At 53.9% G+C, this 21,623-nt stretch overlaps 1 protein-coding gene across 1 annotated transcript in view; it reads right to left on the bottom strand.

Moving 5' to 3' along the window:
- The window catches only part of ipo4 (importin 4), a 65,732-nt gene that overhangs the window by 30,243 nt on the left and 13,866 nt on the right, over positions 1 to 21,623 (bottom strand). Inside the window, exons 6-19 of the mRNA XM_060821725.1 lie at positions 21,187 to 21,366; positions 16,934 to 16,999; positions 16,027 to 16,128; positions 13,363 to 13,446; positions 12,373 to 12,534; positions 10,575 to 10,628; positions 9,527 to 9,636; positions 7,767 to 7,875; positions 7,515 to 7,644; positions 6,357 to 6,470; positions 5,870 to 5,983; positions 4,084 to 4,207; positions 1,184 to 1,295; positions 304 to 413 (exon numbers count right to left, since the gene is read on the bottom strand). Coding sequence (XP_060677708.1) covers positions 304 to 413; positions 1,184 to 1,295; positions 4,084 to 4,207; positions 5,870 to 5,983; positions 6,357 to 6,470; positions 7,515 to 7,644; positions 7,767 to 7,875; positions 9,527 to 9,636; positions 10,575 to 10,628; positions 12,373 to 12,534; positions 13,363 to 13,446; positions 16,027 to 16,128; positions 16,934 to 16,999; positions 21,187 to 21,366 — 1,571 coding nt within the window. The remainder of the gene's footprint in view (positions 1 to 303; positions 414 to 1,183; positions 1,296 to 4,083; positions 4,208 to 5,869; positions 5,984 to 6,356; positions 6,471 to 7,514; positions 7,645 to 7,766; positions 7,876 to 9,526; positions 9,637 to 10,574; positions 10,629 to 12,372; positions 12,535 to 13,362; positions 13,447 to 16,026; positions 16,129 to 16,933; positions 17,000 to 21,186; positions 21,367 to 21,623) is intronic.

Below are 21,623 nucleotides of genomic sequence, written 5' to 3'. Positions count from 1 at the left end.
TAAAACAGAGTGGGACAGTGGCCAGGAAACTTGAAAGGGTTCAGCTAAGGTTGGTCGCTAGGGTTGGGTGGGTTTGAGCTACAGGGGAGAGGCTGAACAGGCTGGGGGCTGTTTCGCCTGGAGCGTCGGGGGCTGAAACGGATGGCAAGGTCATGGAATCCATCACAGTCTACGACCTGAATCCAACCAGAAGCCCCCACTCAAACTGGGAGCAAGGGATGAACCAATCGGAACTGCACCCATTGAGGGCTCTCTGCCTAAGACAGCCATGGCTAATGGACAGGACCCAGCGGGGACACATACCCAGTGATGTCGGCATCGTCGTCATCCTCCTCCTCTTCTGTAATCGTCTCTTCCTCGTCCAGGTCGTCATCCAGGAGCAGGAAGGTTTTGCTGTCGTTGTCATAGTGCGCCTGAGGGGGGGGGGAAAAAACATCGACAGGGAAGCGTCCAGGGTGAGCAGATCTGGCTGGCTTGTCAATCACATCCACAGCAGAGACACTGGGGGGGCTGCTGCTGTACCGAGGGGGAGGCGGGGGGGTGCCGGGGTCTTTCAGGGTTAGGACAGGAACACACTGGGGTTCTCACACCGAGACCAGCTCGACTCCTTGGAGGGGGGGGGGGGATGAGCAATATGAGCCATTCAGATCACGCTGGTTCAACAAAGCGAGGGGCAGACCCATCTCTGGAAGGGTCACCGCAGATAACAGTCTGTGTTTTGCAGTCGGGACGTCAAATTGACACATTCGGCGTTCGGTCAGACGACCAAATGTTTGGTCAAAAAACCGTTTCGATTCCAGGGTGCCTGAAAAGTAAGGAGGTCGAGAGCAAATTCCGGTGCTCAGCCGCAAGGGCAGGCGGAGGGCAGCCACCAATCGCGGGGCCATTCAATTCGGGGATGCCGACGAGAGCGGAATTGGTGAAATCTCCGAGGAAGGTTGGGAGGACCACGGAGGAATGTGGACCCGAGGCTGGAGAATCGCAAGGCCACCACGTTGTCGGGACAAGAGGGACACGCGGGTGACAGGTCAACAAGACGTCGTGCTAACATCAAGGAAGGGGAAGGGGGAGGCCAAGGGGGAGAACGTTCAGGTTCCAGAACCCTGCTTTTCACCGGGAGGATACAAATCAGTGCGTCCTGAGGGCACACAGGGCCAAAGCGCCACATCCGGTGAACCCTTACCGTAACTCCCTCTGTCGATTTGATGGACAGCAGCATCACGGTGGTCATCTTCTCAAGGTGGGGCGCCATGTTCGGGCCCATCACCACCGACAGCGCGGCAAAGAGGCTGTAGCTGCAGGAAACAGAAACGGGGGGGTCAGTCAAGGCCGAGGGAAGGGGGGGGAAACCGACGAGACCCACACCAAAGGTGCCGGCAGTGCCGGGGGAGTGGGGTGGGGGGAACAGAAGGAACTGAGCCGTCCTCCTTCCTGCAAAGGGGATTCAGGAAGGGATTTAGTAGAGGGCTGCCAAATTGTGAAAGGTTGCGATGGGGAAGATCGGGAGAAATGACGGAGAGGCTGACCAGGCTGGGGCTGTTTTCCCTGGAGCGTCGGGGGCTGAGGGGTGACCTTATAGAGGTTTATAAAATCATGAGGGGGACATGGAGAGGGTAAATAGACCAGGTCTTTACCCCCTGGGGTGGGGGAGTCCAGAACTAGAGGGTGGTAGGTTTAAGGGGAGCGGGGAAAGGGAGCTGAGGGGTAACTTTTCCCCCCAGAGGGTGGTGCGTGTGTGGAATGAGCTGCCAGAGGATGTGGGGGAGGCTGGGACAATGACAGCATTGCAAAGGCATCAGGGTGGGGACAGGGATAGGAAGGGGTTAGAGGGAGATGGGCCGGGGGCTGGGGAATGGGACTGGGTTAGGGTTAGGGATATCTGGGTCAGCATGGACAGGATGCGCCGAAGGGTCTGTTTCCGTGCTGTACATCTCTATGACTCTTTGACATGGAGGGATCTGCCTGGAAGGGCAGGAGAAACAGGTTCAACAGCAACTTTCTGAAGGGATTGAGGTAATTCATTAAAGAGGTAAAAATACAGAGAGATAAGGGGAGGAGCAGGGGAGGGAGATTAATCGGATGGGGTGGCTCAAATAAACGCCTCCTGCATTGCTTTGTTCTAGGAATCATTGCTATGGAGTTCAAAAACAGCAGCTTGCTTTTACATGGGGTATTAAGCTCATTAAACTTTGGAAAGCACTGAAGAAATCACAAAACCCAGAGGAGTCCAGAGACGGAGAGTGGGTAATCAGGGGCCAGGCCCAAGGCACATGGTTGAGGAGGGTGGGTAAAACAGGAAGAGGGATTTCGGGAAAGCAATTCCAAAGCCAAGGTCCTTGGACAACAGAAGGCACAGCCATAAAGGGAGCAGCGGTGTGCCAGTCCGCAACGGGCAAATCAGCTCAGATTGAACGAATGCAGATAGGGGAGGGTCGGGAGGCTGCAAGAGGAGGTCATAGAGGGAGGGAAGGAAAGGTGACACAGGGATCTGAAGGGAAGGGTGATAACTTTCAATATCAAATCACTTTCAGACTGGGACCCAGTACAGGTCAGGAAGCACAGGACAATGGATGATAGGGTGAGAGTTGGCTGAACTACAGACAGGGGCTCAAGTTTACAGTCAGGAACGCAACGATTGAGTGGAGATAAAGATAGGACAGAAAAGGGATTCAGCAGCAGATTGGTGGGGCGGGGGGGGGGGCGAGGGGGGTGTGGGCGGCACGGTGGCTCAGTGGTTAGCTTTGCTGCCTCACAGCGCCAGGGACCCGGGTTCGATTCCAACCTTGGACGACTGTCTGTGTGGAGTTTGCACATTCTCCTCCCCCGCCCGGTGTGTCTGCATGGGTTTCCTCCAGGTGCTCTGATTTCCTCCCACAATCCAAAGATGTGCTGGTTAGGGTGGACTGGCCATGCTAAATTACCCATAGTGCCCAGGGATGTGAAGGTTAGGGTGGATTGGCCGTGCTAAATTACCCATAGGGCCCAGGGATGTGAAGGTTAGGGTGGACTGGCCGTGCTAAGTTACCCATAGTGCCCAGGGATGTGAAGGTTAGGGTGGATTGGCCGTGCTAAATTACCCATAGTGCCCAGGGATGTGTAGGTCAGGGTGGATTGGCCATGCTAAATTACCCATAGTGCCCAGGGATGTGCAGGTTAGGGTGGATTGGTCATGCTAAATTACCCATAGTGCCCAGGGATGTGCAGGTTAGGGTGGATTGGCCGTGCTAAATTACCCATAGTGCCCAGGGATGTGCAGGTTAGGGTGGATTGACCGTGCTAAATTACCCATAGTGCCCAGGGATGTGCAGGTTAGGGTGGATTGGCCGTGCTAAATTACCCATAGTGCCCAGGGATGTGCAGATTAGGGTGGATTGGCCGTGCTAAATTACCCATAGTGCCCAGGGATGTGCAGGTTAGGGTGGATTGGCCGTGCTAAATTACCCATAGTGCCCAGGGATGTGTAGGTTAGGGTGGATTGGCCGTGCTAAATTACCCATAGTGCCCAGGGATGTGTAGGTTAGGGTGGATTGGCCGTGCTAAATTACCCATAGTTCCCAGGGATGTGCAGGTTAGGGTGGATTGGCCGTGTTAAATTACCCATAGTGCCCAGGGATGTGCAGGTTAGGGTGGATTGGCCGTGCTAAATTACCCATAGTGCCCAGGGATGTGCAGGTTAGGGTGGATTGGCCGTGCTAAATTACCGATAGAGTCAGGAGGGGAAAGGGTCTGGGTGGGTTACTCTTCGGAGGGTCGGTGTGGACGGGCGGGGCCAAATTGCCTGTTTCCACACTGCCGAGAATCTAACCTGAGAAACTAAACCAAACTGAAATTTCCGGCATTTGATGAACCAGGATGTGGTGGTCAGGAGGAAGTGCATTCGGACAGAACACCAGGAGGGGCAACCCATCCCAGGACAATGCTGTATCGCTGGGCATCGACTGAAGGAGTGGGTGTTAGTGCCCGGCGAATGTCTGACACGGTCCACTTTGCCACCCAGGGCTTACTGCTCTGAACACTCGAAGAAGTGAGGGGGTCACCCAGAAATTGGCACCTACGCACGCTGCCACCTCGGGGCAAACTTACGTGCACCTCCGCAAGTCCGGATCATCCACGTGGTCAATAAGGTTCAGCCCGAGTTGGCAGCATTCCTCAGCAAGGGGAAGGAAGACTTCCTTGCCAATAGTCCGAGCAAGCACTCCTAATGTTTCTGCAGTTGGCAAAAACAAACACTCGGCAGCTTCGTCAAAGCAGTCGCTCACTCCCACAGCCTCCCTTTCCAAAGGGGTTTTACAATCAGAAAAAACATATAAAGGCAAGCGTGTAATCCAAACGGAGAGCACTCTTTCCATACAATGTATGTCCAGGCCGTGCAAGCCTCCCTCTACACTGTCCCCCTATCCCAGGGACAGGGACAGCACGGGGTTAGATACAGAGTAAAGCTCCCTCTACACTGTCCCCTCAATCCCAGGGACAGGGACAGCACAGGGTTAGATACAGAGTAAAGCTCCCTCTACACTGTCCCCCCAATCCCAGGGACAGGGACAGCATGGGGTTAGATACAGAGTAAAGCTCCCTCTACACTGTCCCCCCATCCCAGGGACAGGGACAGCACGGGGTTAGATATAGAGTAAAGCTCCCTCTACCCTGCTACAAAACACTGCCGTGACACATGAAAACCCCGTTACTATAATGCCGAGTATTCCACATCACCATGAATTCCGGGCTGTTCGATGCCTCAGTATAAGCACAGAGACAGCTCCACTGAGAGTTCAGTTAGGTTCTGACAGGCGTAAGGACCCAGGAGACAGATCACAAATTCTCAGAACTACACAGCCAATACAGATCATTCAATGTGGTTACTTTGTGATGACCATAAACTGCAAGCAACCATATTCCTTTGGTCAAACAAATGGTTGGGGAACACCTTGCTGTCCCAGGTTACTGGGATGGTCAGAATGTCCCTTCTTCAAGATAACAAGAGGGTTCTTTCAACTCAAACTGATGAGACAATCTGCACTTAAGCTGAATGTTACATCGCAGAAGTTGACAGTGTCAGTGTAGCGCCACTTTGGCAGTGACCCTGTAATGGTCGGTCAGTGCTGCTGGAGGGTCAGCTCTCTTAGCACTGACCCTCCAACAGTGCGGCACTCCCCTCGGCGCTGACTCTCTGATGGCGCAGTGCTCCCTTGGCGCTGACGCTCCGACAGCGCGGCGCCAAGGGAGCACTGACCCTCCGACAGTGCGGCGCTCCCTCAGCACTGACCCTCCGACAGTGCGGCGCTCCCTCAGCACTGACCCTCCGACAGCGTGGCACTCCCCTCAGCACTGACCCTCCGACAGTGCGGCGCTCCCTCAGCACTGACCCTCTGACAGTGCGGCGCTCCCTCAGCACTGACCCTCCGACAGCGCGGCACTCCCCTCGGCGCTGACCCTCCGACAGCGTGGCACTCCCCTCGGTGCTGACCCTCCGACAGCGTGGCACTCCCCTCGGCGCTGACCCTCCGACAGCGCGGCACTCCCCTCGGCGCTGACCCTCCGACAGCGCGGCGCTCCCTCAGCACTAACTCTCCGACAGCGCGGCGCTCCCTCCCTGCTGCAGTCCCAAGCACTTGCACTCCCTCGGCACAGCACTGGGAATAGTGGGGCCGGAAATGCAGGGTTCAATTCCCTGGAATGGGAGTGCACGCCCTCATTGAAACGGTTAATAGGCGCTTAAATGCATCCTCAGTATTGAGAGGCTGCGCCAGCGTTCAAAAGGGCACTGCCAGTTAGCGGAGCTTCATGCACCGTCCATTCGCACCCGCCCTCCCTCCACCTCCAGGCAATACCCAACAATACTCAACCCCTGGAGCAGGAAAGGCAGGCTCACCCAGTGACTGGATCTGGACCTGTCGCAGCTCCTCACTCGTGTTCACCAAGTATCCTTTCAGCTGCACGATGACGGCCTGGAAGTAGGGAAGAAGGCCTTCCTTGGCAGCGCTGGCTGAGCCGTTTGAAGGGCAGATGTGTGGAAGGAGAAAGAGGAGAAGACGGGTGGGTACATTGTGGAAAGCCTGACAAAGCAGCGCGCACAAAAACATTCAGGAACGGCGTGCAGGAGAGGAAGGACGTTAGCGGTGCAGGGGGAGTTGCTAACTGGAGGATACAGCTGTTAGCTGCCTGGTGCACCAGCCCAGAGGCAGTGAGGTACTCTGATCTCGAATACACTGCGTGAACAGGAGGCAGATACAGGGGGGATTGGAGAAGGGAGGTTCCCCCCACCCACCCCACCCCCAAACGTGGTTTCTGGGAGAATCCTTGCAGGGTGTCACCCAGAGGAGTGTTCGAACGGGACGGTACGCACCACGCCGACTCACCGATAGCACCGATGGCACTGACTGCCAGTTCCTTCTCCCGGTTGCTGTTGGATGAGCACAGGGCGGTCAACATCCTGTCCATCAGGGTGGGCAAGTATGGCTCGATCTTCTTCCCTGGAAAAGATGGCCAGCAAAACAAAAACAAAAAAAAACCCCACACCGTCGTTAACGCTCACATCTCCGGTTAGAGCCCGTCTCGAGCACGAAACCCCCTGCTCAGCCCACACTCGGTTCCGGCCTTGCGCAGGATGTATCGGGGTGAGGGCTCAGGCTAAGGGAGGGCCGGAGGGTGAGGAGGGTTTAACATAAAGGACCAGCAGGGGCAGGCCATTCAGCCCGTCGCTCCGGCCTGCCATTCCAGACCATCAAACACTTCACTGCCTTCGCAGAGATACCTGAACGCAGTCCCCGGAGGAAAACCCTTTCTCCTCATCTCGGACAGTCGTGGCTTCCCTCTTATTCTGAAAGTTTGCGCCCCGTGATTCCAAACTCTCCCAAGCAGGGGAGACATCCCACCCTCCCCTGACACTGCTCCCAAACACTGCCGTGACACATGAACACCCCGTTAATGTAATGCCGAGTATTCCACACCACCGTGAATTCCGGGCTGTTCGATGCCTCAGTATAAGCACAGAGACAGCTCCACCGAGAGTTCAGTCACGTTCTGACAGGGGTAAGGACCCAGGACGCCCATCTCAAATTCTCAGAAACTGTTCCTTCTCAGCTTCAGGGAGATCACGTCTCCTCCTCCTGCAGGAGGACACAGGCCCGGGTCGTCCCATCCTTGCACTGCTCAGTCCCACCATCCCGGCTACCACTCTGGTGACCTGGCCACGATGGTCACCCCTCGAGTGGAATCTTTAGCCCGAGAGACACAAGGGATCGGGTGGAACGGAGCGAAACGTCAGGCAAATTGGGAAGGCTGACAGTATCCTTAACTGTCGCCAGGGTGCACGTGAACTTGACAAACGGTTCACCATATAACCCAAACACAAGCTGAAAGATTCAGTTCGCAAGAGGTTACGGGACAGGAGCTGAAGCCAGCCGGGAAATAAAGGCCAAATTCGGAACAACCGTCTGACAAGGAAACAAAACAAGGCGAGCAGAACAGGACGCAGAGTCTCAAACACGAGTGACGCTTATCCGGGGGCACCTTACCCAGGTTCTCGACAAAGTTCTCCAGGGCGTAGTAGGCCTTGGTGAGATGGCCACTCTTCGAGCTGTCGATTGTGCCCAGGTAGTTCAGGAGGAGGGGCATGATCTCGTCGGAGTATTTACTGATATCAGGCTGTGGGCAGGGAGGGAAACACAGCACACCAAAGGATTGAAGCATGTGAAAACAGAAAGGCACCGCAGCTCATTCCGCAACGGACCGCGCCTCAGCAGAGGGCGGCGAGCGCCGCTCCTTACCTGCAGAAACTCGGAGAACTGGCCGAGGGCGAACAGGGCAGCGTTCCGGACCACCTGGCTCTGGTCGGTCAGGGCCTGACAGATGCAGTGCAGCATGGGATGGAGATGTCTGAGAAGGAAAGGGTGACAAGGTAACATTGACACAGCAGCACAGGGACTCGGTTATCGTCACACACATCCATGTACACTCGCTGCTCTGTCCCCTGGTTACAGCGCGTACTGATGGGTGTTCACACCGCAGTCTGTATCCCTATTACAGTGCGTACTGATGGGTGTTCACACCGCAGTCTGTGTCCCTATTACAGTGCGTACTGATGGGTGTTCACACCGCAGTCTGTATCCCTATTACAGTGCGTACTGATGGGTGTTCACACCGCAGTCTGTGTCCCTATTACAGTGCGTACTGATGGGTGTTCACACCGCAGTCTGTATCCCTATTACAGTGCGTACTGATGGGTGTTCACACCGCAGTCTCCCTCCCTATTACAGTGCGTACTGATGGGTGTTCACACCGCAGTCTGTGTCCCTATTACAGTGCGTACTGATGGGTGTTCACACCGCAGTCTGTGTCCCTATTACAGTGCGTACTGATGGGTGTTCACACCGCAGTCTGTATCCCTATTACAGTGCGTACTGATTGATGGGTGTTCACACCGCAGTCTCCCTCCCTATTACAGTGCGTACTGATGGGTGTTCACACCGCAGTCTGTATCCCTATTACAGTGCGTACTGATGGGTGTTCACACTGCAGTCTGTATCCCTATTACAGTGCGTACTGATGGGTGTCACACCGCAGTCTCCCTCCCTATTACAGTGCGTACTGATAGGTGTCACACCGCAGTCTCCCTCCCTATTACAGTGCGTACTGATAGGTGTCACACCGCAGTCTCCCTCCCTATTACAGTGCGTACTGATAGGTGTCACACCGCAGTCTGTATCCCTATTACAGTGCGTACTGATGGGTGTTCACACCGCAGTCTGTATCCCTATTACAGTGCGTACTGATTGATGGGTGTTCACACCGCAGTCTCCCTCCCTATTACAGTGCGTACTGATGGGTGTTCACACCGCAGTCTCCCTCCCTATTACAGTGCGTACTGATTGATGGGTGTTCACACCGCAGTCTCCCTCCCTATTACAGTGCGTACTAATGGGTGTTCACACCGCAGTCTCCCTCCCTATTACAGTGCGTACTGATGGGTGTTCACACCGCAGTCTCCCTCCCTATTACAGTGCGTACTGATGGGTGTTCACACCGCAGTCTGTATCCCTATTACAGTGCGTACTGATGGGTGTTCACACCGCAGTCTGTATCCCTATTACAGTGCGTACTGATGGGTGTTCACACCACAGTCTGTATCCCTATTACAGTGCGTACTGATGGGTGTTCACACCGCAGTCTCCCTCCCTATTACAGTGCGTACTGATGGGTGTTCACACCGCAGTCTCCCTCCCTATTACAGTGCGTACTGATGGGTGTTCACACTGCAGTCTGTATCCCTATTACAGTGCGTACTGATGGGTGTTCACACCGCAGTCTCCCTCCCTATTACAGTGCGTACTGATGGGTGTTCACACCGCAGTCTGTATCCCTATTACAGTGCGTACTGATGGGTGTTCACACCGCAGTCTGTATCCCTATTACAGTGCGTACTGATGGGTGTTCACACCGCAGTCTCCCTCCCTATTACAGTGTGTACAGATGGGTTTTGGGTGCAGTAACAGTATCCCTGTGGTAATAACCCGGTAGAGTAACTCACTTTTGCCGGATATGGTCTGCACAGCCTTCTGCCAACACTGCCATGCTCATCAGGCCTGCCTTTCGCTCGTATGGATTCTCACTCCTCAGGGCTGGCTCCATCAGAGGCGTCTGCAGCACACACAGACACATTAGATGGACAGTGACGGGCATTGGCTATTCACAGCAAAGCCCCATTCCTTCTCCCACTACTGCCCTTCCCCACAGGCAGATGGCAGCCTTAAACCCCAGCTCCCTTCCATCCTTCAACCTCGCTTCCCCACTCCCCTTCCCCAATCCGGCCCTCTGGGCTGGGAAGGAGCCTTGGTTCTTGACTCAGCTATCAGCAGAATCCCTCCCTCTCGCTTCCCCCATCCGGCGTTCCCCTGCAGCCAATCCTGTCGAACACCGAGGTAAAGCCTTTCTCAGAGTCCTCAGCCCTATTTCACTGTCTCCCTTTTGTCACGTCTTCGGTTGTGACATCAAGTCCTGTTGTTCAGCTCAGCAGTAGGACTGCACTGGGAGTTCATCCTTCACCTCCTGCATTTACCTGCTTCCCATCTGATCCCTACCCTGTCATCTGGTGATATTCCTGAACACAAACGAACACTGGCTCCCCCTTCCAACATCCACACTGTCCCCTCAATCGTTTTCTTCACAAGTCTTTTCCTCAAATGACGCTATCTCCCCCCCCCACCCCACCACACCACATTCAGCTTCCACATGTCCACCCACGTTCCCTTCTCTCTACACACACTGAACATCTTCCAACTCTGAAGCCAGCCTGAACCAAGAGCCCCTTTTCCCAGTCTCCCACTGCTCTCCTCCTTGCTTCCTGCCACTGACTCCCACCCAGCCTGTGTTCTTTCAACTCTGATCTTCTCTGGCCACACGTTCCCTCCCTCCCCCTCCCTCTCCAAGGCAGCCCAGCCACTTGGCTGTCTGCTCTCTGTTCTCATCGCCTCACTGGAACCCTCGGGTAATCAGTGCGAACCTTCAATCTCCCACCCCAGCAGCCGGCCGCCCTCTCTCATCCCCAACCCACTGATCCAAGCCAGCTTGCAACTCACCAGCTGGGAGAAAAGCTTCTCGGGAGGCAAGTGGAGGGCCAACATGTCGATCACCTGAGAGAGACAGAGAGAGAGGGAGGAGACAGGAGTTACAGACTTGAACAGCTATCCGAGGCCAGACAAGTGACACCGCTTTGTATAACCAGAGGCTTGCAGTTGGCATGCTTGGCTTATTTTGGAGTTGTGGTTAAGGGCAGATATGTGACAGAAACAGCTCGCTTTCCAGATACATCAGCCATCACACAAATTGAAATAAGTTTTGTCTTTTAAAAATACATCTTCGAACAAGGAGGTTATAGGGTGAGATCATTCTGCCCATGTTCGGCAGGCTCTGTCTTCAATATGAACGAGGGATGCAAATCAAGGAATACAATACGTTCAAACACCTTCGATCAAGCACCTGATCCCTCAGCACTGACCCTCCGACAGTGCCCACTCCCTCAGCATTGACCCTCCGACAGTGCCCACTCCCTCAGCACTGACCCTCCGACAGTGCTCACACCCACAGCATTGACACTCCGACAGCGCCCGCTCCCTCAGCACTGACCCTCACCCAGTGCCCCCTCCCACAGCACTGACCCTCCGACAGTGCCCACTCCATCAGCACTGACCCTCCGACAGTGCCCCCTCCCACAGCACTGACCCTCCGACAGTGCCCACTCCCTTAGCACTGACCCTCCGACAGCGCCCACTCCCTCAGCACTGACCCTCCGACAGCACCCACTCCCTCAGCGCTGACCCTCCAACAGCGCCTGCTCCCTCAGCACTTACCCCCCGACAGTGCCCACACCCTCAGCACTGACCCTCCAACAATGCCTGCTCCCTCAGTGCTGACCCTTACCTAGCGTCCGCTCCCTCAGTGCTGACCCTTCCACAGTAGTGGCTCCCTCAGCGCTGACCTTCCCACAGCACCCACTCCCTCAGTACTGACCCTCCGACAGTGCCCGCTCCCTCAGCACTGACCCTCCCACAGTGCCCGCTCCCTCAGCACTGACCCTCCCACAGTGCCTGCTCTCTCAGCGCTGACCCTCCCACAGTGCCCACTCCCTCAGCACTGACACTCCGACAGCGCCCGCTCCCTCGGCACTGACCCTCCGACAGCGCCCGCTCCCTCAGCACTGACCCTCCCACAGTGCCCTCTCCCTCAGCACTGATCCTCTGACAGTGCCCGCTCCCTCAGCACTGACCCTCCGACAGCGCCCTCTCCCTCAGCACTGACCCTCCGACAGTGCCCGCTCCCTCAGCACTGACCCTCCGACAGTGCGGCACTCCTTCAGCACTGACCCTCCGACAGTGCCCATTCCCTCAGCGCTGAACCTCCGACAGTGCCCATTCCCTCAGCACTGACCCTCCGACAATTCCTTCTCCCTCAGCACTGACCCTCCGACAGTGCGGCACTCCCTCAGCACTGACCCTCCGACAGTGCCCATTCCCTCAGCACTGACCCTCCCACAGCAACCGCTCCCTCAGCACTGACCCTCCGACAGTGCCCACTCCCTCAGCACTGACCCTCACCCAGTGCCCGCTCCCTCAGCACAGTGCTCCCTGAGTGCTGACCCACCAAAAGCACAGTCACTCAGCCCTGGGCCTGAACTTTGAACCAGGGTACCTGGAGAGAGAATCAGACACAGAACAGAATTTGCGCCGAATAGGACAGGGTTAAGCTGAAGGTGGGATTTTGAAAGACTTGGCTGGGCCACCTTTTGACCCAAGTATTCTTGGTGCCGGATCTGCTCAGGCACGTTTGCCTCCCAGCGATGACACTCCCTCCCTCCCTCCCTCCCTCCCTCCCAGGTACCTGTGCTGAGAAGTGTTTTGGAGTCTGAGCCTCCACCTCCTCCTCAATGTCATCTTCCAGGTCCAGATCTTCGGGATCCATTTCCCCCTCGGGTGGGGAGGCACACATGATGGGGTACAGCACATTCAGGATACTGGGCAGCAGCTTCTGTTTCATGATGGCCTGTTGGAGCAAGAGGAAAGCCAATGGGCTGGTGATGTGGTCGCAGCGCTCACCTTCCCCACACGGAGACGGGCTGCTCCGAACAACCTGCACTGGAGTCATCCACTGCAAAACACTACCCCCCTGCCCTCCCGTCTCCACAAGGCACAGGTCCACAGGTACCTGCACGACCCAAACGCCTCACTGAACAAGAGGTCGGTTCCGAGCGCTGGTTTAATGGAGGTGAGACACACAGCAAGGCTGGGGAGATTTCTAATGGGAACCCTCCTTTGCCAGTGCCAGATGGCACGGCCAACATCTGATGGGGGTAGGATGAAAGGGGGCCTGGGGAGTGGACCAGCTCGACAGTACCATCGCTTGCTTGGTGGGGGGGTGGGGGGGGGGGGAACAGAGTTTCACAGTTAAGGGACGTGAGGGTGAGGATTCGAGCAGCGGGATCGATTCTACACAGATGATTTTGTAATCCAAGCGGCGCAGTGTTTAATGTCCTCCCGCTGCAGTGCTTCAGAAATAGCGCCTCAGTAAATCCGCCCTTTCCAAAGGGGTTTATCCCAGCTCTGACTGACGGCGACTGCCAAGACATTAGCTGGGCCCACCACAGCGTTCCAGCTTCTTTCCAGCCCGATGATAACCGCACGAAGGCAGGCTCGCGAGGTGCAGGGACCTGGCAGCAGTGCTCCCTGCGGAACCCAGCTGGTAAACCCCTCCAAGTCTGTGCCAACTCTGAATGTTATCTCACTGACTGACACCACTCCCCCCACCCCAGACTGGATTTAATTGCAGCCTGATTCCCGGTGCCAGTTTTAAACAACACAAACCCCCTCTCACCTTTCCTTTCAGCTTGATCAGGAAGCTCACACAAGACAAGGCCTTGACTCTGATGTTGTCCCCCAGGATGGCATTGGCTGCAATCTACAACAGGACCAACAGGAAAAGCACCTTCATTAGCTCAGCAAGGGCAGGCCATGAGACAGCACCTTAAACATCCCGAGGGACGCAGGAAGCAGCAAAGCCCTGACACACCAGGCCAGGTCATCACAACAGAAACGATGATGGCCAGGGAGGGAATTCCAAGGCCTTAAGGCCCAGGCAGTGGTGGGGCGTAATGCTGCAGGAGGTCAGAGAGAAACCATAGCAGCTCGAAGGGGAAACTGCTCGCATATCTTAAGTTGTAACCACATTGCTGGGACCGGCCAACTCCTTGGTAGTATAGCGGTCAGTATCCCCACCTGTCACGCAGGAGATCGGGGTTCAATTCCTCAGCAGGGAGGGCCTAATCATTTAATGGGCAGCACAGTGGCTCAGGGGTTAGTACCTGCTGCCTCCCAGCGCCAGGGACCCGGGTTCGATCCCAGCCTCGGGGCGACTGTCTGTGTGCAGTTTACACACTCTTCCCCTTATGTCTCTGTGGGTTTCATCTGGGTGCTCCAGTTTCCTCCCACAGTCCAAAGGTGTGCAGGTTAGGGTGGATTGGCCGTGCTAAATTACCCATAATACCCAGGGATGTGCAGGTTAGGGTGGATTGGCCGTGCTAAATTACCCATAGTACCCAGGGATGTGCAGGTTAGGGTGGATTGGCCGTGCTAAATTACCCATAGTACCCAGGGATGTGCAGGTTAGGGTGGATTGGCCGTGCTAAATTACCCATAGTACCCAGGGATGTGCAGGTTAGGGTGGATTGGCCGTGCTAAATTACCCATAGTACCCAGGGATGTGCAGGTTAGGGTGGATTGGCCGTGCTAAATTACCCATAGTACCCAGGGATGTGCAGGTTAGGGTGGATTGGCCGTGCTAAATTACCCATAGTACCCAGGGATGTGCAGGTTAGGGTGGATTGGCCGTGCTAAATTACCCATAGTGCCCCAGGGATGTGCAGGTTAGGTATTTTAGTCAGGGGTAAAACGTAGAGTAATATGGTAGGGAAATGGGTTTGAGTGGGATATTCGGAGGGAAGGTGTGGACTTGTTTCCTCACTGTAGGGATACAATGATTGAGCTCAGTTTCTCCTTCAGTTCTATCACTGGGAGGATCTTTGTGCTGGATAACATACAGACTACAAGCACGTGCCTGAATGCTGCTGTGTACACAACTGATGACCACCTCCAGATGTGTGAGCCAATGTAACTTCAGTTCCCTTATTTATCGCCCTCAGAGTGGAACATTTCCCCAGGCACTCAGGACGTTTCACGGTTTCATCAGGAGCTTTGGTCTGCAGTCAACAAACTTTCAAACATCGATCAATTCGCACTAACGGGAGGCCGGAACAGGCGAAGCTTCATTATGCCAGGACTCAGGGCCTTGTGAGATGCTGCCAGTGGATTTTAAACTGCCTGTTTCTGTCGGGCAGAGACGGACGGAGGATGGACCTCTGCTGCCTGGCCTCTGAATCAGAAGGCTGCGGGTTCACACTACACTCCACTGACAGTCCCTGTAAGGTTTCTGACCAGGTACTGCCTGCCCTTTCAGACGGGTATAGAAGATGTTATTTCTACAGGAACAGAGGGCTCTCCCCAGGGTCCAATACTTACCCCTGAAGCGACAGTTAGCAACACTTTGCTGCTTTTCAGACCTTGTGGTGTGTAATTTAGTGAATACATCGCTCTATAACAATGAGGACCCATCAAATCACCAACTTTCACAACGTACAGCATTTTGCGACATCCCAAAATGAAGTAAATTGGGACCTTTCTGAGAATTCAATCATCACCATGGTGTTGTATCTAATGATGTTCTGTCAAACTCTCCCAGGGACAGGGCCAGCACGGAGTTAGATACAGAGTAAAGCTCCCTCTACACTGTCCCCCCCATCCCAGGGACAGGGACAGCACGGGGTTAGATACAGAGTAAAGCTCCCTCTACACTGTCCCCCACATCCCAGGGACAGGGACAGTACGAGGTTAGATACAGAGTAAAGCTCCCTCTACACTGTTCCCCCCCCATCCCAGGGACAGCACGGGGTTAGATACAGAGTAAAGCTCCCTCTACACTGTCCCCTCATCCCAGAGACAGGGACAACACGGGGTTAGTTACAGAGTAAAGCTCCCTCTACACTGTCCCCCCATCCCAGGGACAGGGACAGCACGGGGTTAGATACAGAGTAAAGCTCCCTCTACACTGTCCCCCCCATCCCAGGGACAGGGACAACACGGGGTTAGTTACAGAGTAAAGCTCCCTCTACACTGTCCCCCCATCCCAGAGACAGGGACAACACCGGATTAGTTACAGAGTAAAGCTCCCTCTATCCAGTCAGAGGAATGGTACAGCCTAGGTCTAGATTCCAACTCAAGCACGCATCGCACTGCTAAAAGGTGTACCTGACTCTGAGGAGACCACGTATGTGTCAACATTCAAACCCGCCTCACCGGGAAGGCTGAAAGCAGCCCCCCCCAGGTCATCTCACCCTGACTGAACCCCGAGGGAAAGGGTGAAGAGAGCTGGGAAGGGGGGAGGAGACATTCACAGCCGCTGGGACAGCAGCACCGCCGCACTGACCTCCAGGCAGAAGTGTACGATCTGAGACAGGTACGGCACAATGATAGACACTTCGCTCTCCATCAGCTCATCGAAAACTTCCATCGCCTCGCTGGCTTGGTCCTGACAGGGAGAAGCAAGAGGAAGAGGAGTCTGGTTTAATCATCACGGTGCGACGACAGGAGGCACCTGACTCCGGTCCTGTCATCCAAAAATGACTCGCTGCCTTCCACCACCACCACCACCACCACCACCTGAGACTGGGAAACAAGTACCTGGCCTTGCTGATAAATAATAACCGATATTAAATTGAACTGGCCCTGCTTACCAAGCACCAACCCCCGCAGGTCGAGAATTGGCACAGCAGGAGATCACCCAGCTCTGCCATCTCCCCTTGCTTCTCAGATACTGATCCAGTTTCCTCTCCAACGCCTCGACCGAGCCCGCCCCCCGCCAGACCCTGACCGCTCGCTGCGTGACCCGTGTCACGTCAATTCCTGACCGCCCTGCCAACGGGAACGGCTTCTCCCTCGGTCCAGACCCCTTCCCAGCTCTTCCGATCGATCCAAGCCGCTGAAGACCCTCACCCACCTTCCCCGGCCATTCCCAGTCACCCTTTCTCTCCACCACTTTCAGAAAGCACGGGGGGGGGGGGGGGGGGGGGGGGGGGGGCCAGGACTGGGCGCACACCCCTCCACACAAAGTCCACATCACCTCACCGTTATTGCGCACGGTACTAGTTGCGCTCTCATCCTGCCCTGCCACCTTCCCCGACTTAACGACACCCCCCCCCCCCGGGGCTCCCTCGAGTCGCACACTGTCTCCACACTAGCCTTACCAAAACGAATCACCTCACACTTTCTACAACAAGTCCCTCCCGCCATCCTGCTGATCCCCTGGCAGCGTCCGGTGCTGCCCAGTCCCTTACCTGATTGTGCTGGATGAGGGTCTGGATAGCGATCAGTAGCTTTGGGATCATAGGGCGCATCAAATTCTGCAGCGGGAACAGAAAAGGGCGCCAGGGTCACGTTTGAGAGAGAGAGAGAGAGAAATCACCCCCACGGCTACAGCGGTATTGAACAAGGCTCGCCCCCGCCACCGACAACACATTCGGCAAATTAGCAAGAGTGTGGGAGGACAAGGACTGTGTCAGTAACGGCCAACAGGGGGATGATAATCAGAAACAGAGTCTGGGGAGACAACGGGTTATAAATGGTTTAGCCCGACCACCTTTCACATTGACCTCAATCCTGAAGGTCCACCCAAAGTTCCGGTAAATCTGCCACACGGGCTTCCTCGGAGCCAGCAGGAGCAGACTTATTCAAACGCACTTTGAGAATTCATTTTGGGATGGGACGCTTTGTAGGAATAATGGGAAGGACATGGCGAGCGACTGGTTGTGTTTGAGAGGGGGGGGATATTGGCCACAGCTCCCGAAGCTCTTCACCACCAGGGTGTGGGAACCTGGTGTCTGGATCATCCCCAGCTTGGGTCTACAATTAATTCCCCACTCCACGGTCGCCAGAAAACGGGATGGCGAGAGCACAACAAGTTTCCCTGGGGTTTCCTGGCACCTGGCACCTTTCATGTTCAAAACAAAAAAAGGGAGTGGATGTCTGCAAAGGTCTGCAGTTGGCGATTCCGTTTAAAATCGAGAAAAGGGTCTTTCCATTCTGAAGTCGGTGTGGTCGTGTAACCACACCGACTTCACAAAAATCCGTCTACTTTGGGAGACGGATTTCGTGGCTTCTAGCTGACGGGAGTCTTTTGAGAATTGCTGCTTATTCACCGGCGACAAACCTATCAACCACGAGAGAATGTCAGAACGACTCGATGGGCTGAATGGCCCAAGGCTGCTCCGATATCTTATGGCCAACAACTCAATCACACCGCCTCGACTACCAGAGGCCAAAAAAAAAAATCAGCACAACTTGTACAGCCCAGTTTATTCTATGTTGTGGTTCTGTTCGCTGAGCTGGAAGTTTTTGCTGCAAACGTTTTGTTCCCTGGCTAGGGAACATCATCAGTGCTATTGGAGCCTCCTGTGAAGCGTTGCTTTGATGTTTCTTCCGGTATTTATAGTGGTTTGTTCTTGCCGCTTCCGGGTGTCAGTTTCAGCTGTAGTAGTTTGTATGTGGGGTCCAGGTCGATGTGTCTGTTGATGGAGTTTGTGGCTGAATGCCATGCTTCTAGGAATTCCCTGGCTGTTCTCTGTCTGGCTTGTCCTATGATGGTAGTGTTTTCCCAGTCAAATTCATGTTGCTGGTTGTCTGAGTGTATGGCTACTAGGGATAGCTGGTCGTGTCGTTTTGTGGCTAGCTGATGTTCATGGATGCGGATTGTTAGCTGTCTTCCTGTTTGTCCTATATAGTGTTTTGTGCAGTCCTTGCATGGTATTTTGTAAACTACGTTAGTTTGGCTCATGCTGGCTATTGGGTCCTTTGTTCTAGTGAGTTGTTGTCTGAGTGTGGAAGTTGGCTTGTGTGCTGTTATGAGTCCTAAGGGTCGCAGTAGTCTGGCTGTCAGTTCTGAGACGCTCCTGACGTATGGTAGTGTGGCTAGTCCTTTTGGTTGTGGCATGTCCCCGTTCCGTGGTCTATCTCTTAGGCATCTGGTGATGAAGTTGCGTGGGTATCCGTTTTTGGCGAATCACTTGTATAGGTGTTCCTCTTCCTCTTTTTGCAGTTCTGGTGTACTGCAGTGTGTTGTGGCTCTTTTGAATAGTGTCCTGATGCAGCTTCATGTGTGTGTGTTGGGGTGGATACTTTCATAGTTTAGGACTTGGTCTGTGTGTGTTGGTTTCCTGTGTACCCTTGTGGTGAATTCTCCGTTGGGTGTTCTCTCTACTAACACGTCTAGAAATGGGAGTTGGCTATCCTTTTCCTCTTCTCTCGTGAATCGTATTCCTGTGAGTGTGGCGTTGATGATTCGGTGTGTTTTTTCTATTTCTGTGTTTTTGATGATTACAAAGGTGTCATCGACATATCTGATCCAGAGTTTGGGTTGGATTTGTGGTAGGGCTGTTTGTTCTAACCTTTGCATAACTGCCTCTGCTATGAGTCCCGAGATTGGTGATCCCATGGGTGTTCCGTTGATTTGTTCGTATATCAGATTGTTGAATGTAAAGTGTGTGGTGAGGCACAGGTCTAGTAGTTTAAGTATGCCGACCTTGTTGATAGGTTCGGCCTCCTGTGTTCTGTTCTGTATGTCCAGTAGGTTGGCTATTGTTTCTCTGGCTAGGGTTTTGTCAATTGATGTGAACAGTGCCGTCACGTCGAATGATACCATGGTTTCTTCTTTGTCTATGTGTGTATTCCTGATGATGTCCAAGAATTCCTGTGTTGATTGTATGGAGTGTTTGGATCCGCTGACTAGGTGTTTCAGTTTTTGTTGTAGTTCTTTGGCCAGTTTGTATGCTGGTGTCCCTGGTAGTGATACTATGGGTCTGAGTGGGATGTCTGGTTTGTGTACTTTGGGTAGTCCGTAGAATCTGGGGGTGTTGTTGCTTTCAGGTTTCATTCTTTGCTGGTCCGCTTTGGTTATCTGTCCGTTTTTTTGTAGATTCCTTAGTGTGTTGATTATTCTATTGGTGAGTTGTGGTGTGGGGTCGGAATCCTTCATTTGGTAGGTGTTGGTGTCTGCGAGTAGTTGTTGTGCTTTATTGATGTAGTCTGATTTATCTAAGATGACCGTCATTCTGCCTTTATCTGCCGGTAGTATGATTATGTTCTTGTCATTTTTCAGTGCTTTCAGTGCTTCCCTCTCCTTGGTGTTGAGGTTATGTGTATGTCGTTTTCTTATCATCATAGGTACGACCGTATACAAGGTATTCGCCAAAAACGGATACCCACGCAACTTTATCACCAGATGCCTAAGAGATAGACCATGGAACGAGGACATGCCACAACCAAAAGGACTAGCCACACTACCATACGTCAGGAGTGTCTCAGAACTGACAGCCAGACTACTGCGACCCTTAGGACTCATAACAGCACACAAGCCAACTTCCACACTCAGACAACAACTCACTAGAACAAAGGATCCAATAGCCAGCACGAGCCAAACTAACGTAGTTTACAAAATACCATGCAAGGACTGCACAAAACACTATATAGGACAAACAGGAAGACAGCTAACAATCCGCATCCATGAACATCAGCTAGCCACAAAACGACACGACCAGCTATCCCTAGTAGCCATACACTCAGACAACCAGCAACATGAATTTGACTGGGAAAACACTACCATCATAGGACAAGCCAGACAGAGAACAGCCAGAGAATTCCTAGAGGCATGGCATTCATCCACAAACTCTATTAACAGACACATCGACCTGGACCCCATATACAAACCACTACAGCTGAAACTGACACCCAGAAGCGGCAAGGACATCCATCAACAGACACATCGACCTGGACCCCACATACAACTACAGCTGAAACTGACATCCGGAAGCGGCAAGAACAAACCAATATAAATACCGGAAGAAACATCAAAGCAGCGCTTCACAGGAGGCTCCAATAGCACTGATGATGTTCCCTAGCCAGGGAACGAAACGTTTGCAGCAAAAACTTCCAGATCGGAGAGCAGAACCACAACAACGGACACCCGAGCTACAAATCTTCAACCAGACTTTAAAGTTTATTCTATGGTTCACTGAAAACAAATAGTTTAAAAAAAGGTAATTTAAGCTACCCACTGCAACAAAGGCACCTCAGTTGCGAGTCACAAGAATTACGAACGAAAACTAACCAGCGAACATCATTTTCAAGTCGGTTCCACACTTTAAGAGAAGGTGACTGCCGCTCCTTAAAGCGAGCAGTTAAAAAGCTGACGCCAATTTAAAGCACAGAACTGCTGCTGGGCCTGCAACGCACAGGAGCCAACTTATTTGGACAATTAAACGACAAAAATGGCCTTATCCCCGTCCTGCAACTCGAGTCCTAAAACCTAACCGCGGTTTGTTGCTGCCTGCTTGTTGGGCTGTGAACGCCTGCCTGCGTTTTGATCGGAGGCCAGAGGATAAATCTCACTTGGCAGCAGAGATCCAAAGGCTGACTCTCGGGTTGCCCACACCTAAAAGCCTGAAGAGATGAATACCTTGCTCACGTGATGGGCAAACGTGATGCCGCGAGTGAACAAAAGGCTCACAACTTTGCCTCCCAGCTGGACGAGACTTACCACTTCATCTGTCCCCATGTAGGAGACCACAGCGGTGAGCGTCTGAATGGTGTAGAAGACCACCAACGGGTTGTCGTGGTCCTCCAGCGTCTGGTGGAAGAGACGCATCAGCTCCCGGAAATGTCGCTTGAAGGACTCGGTGCTGATGTCCACGACGGTGCTCAGCAGCAGCATCCCGACCTGGAGCCCCGAACAAAGACAGAACGGGTCGGTTACTGCTGCCCTGTGGGCTCCAGACTCGGCCATCGCCGTCCCTTAATTCAGGGGCGGGCCGGCTACTACCGTCCGCTTCGGAACAAATACAAGGACGTGTCAGGTCAGGAGAGGATCAATTCGCTGCCTTTTCCCCTCGATTCCTGATTAAAAACCTCTCCCACTCTACCCCAGCCTTGAATACCTCTCCCCATCTCCTCTCCACCCCCCCCCCGTTTCAATCC

This window comes from Hemiscyllium ocellatum (assembly GCF_020745735.1).
Source record: "Hemiscyllium ocellatum isolate sHemOce1 chromosome 27 unlocalized genomic scaffold, sHemOce1.pat.X.cur. SUPER_27_unloc_2, whole genome shotgun sequence".
NCBI lineage: Eukaryota > Metazoa > Chordata > Chondrichthyes > Orectolobiformes > Hemiscylliidae > Hemiscyllium > Hemiscyllium ocellatum.
This window is presented reverse-complemented; position numbering and strand designations above follow the sequence as displayed.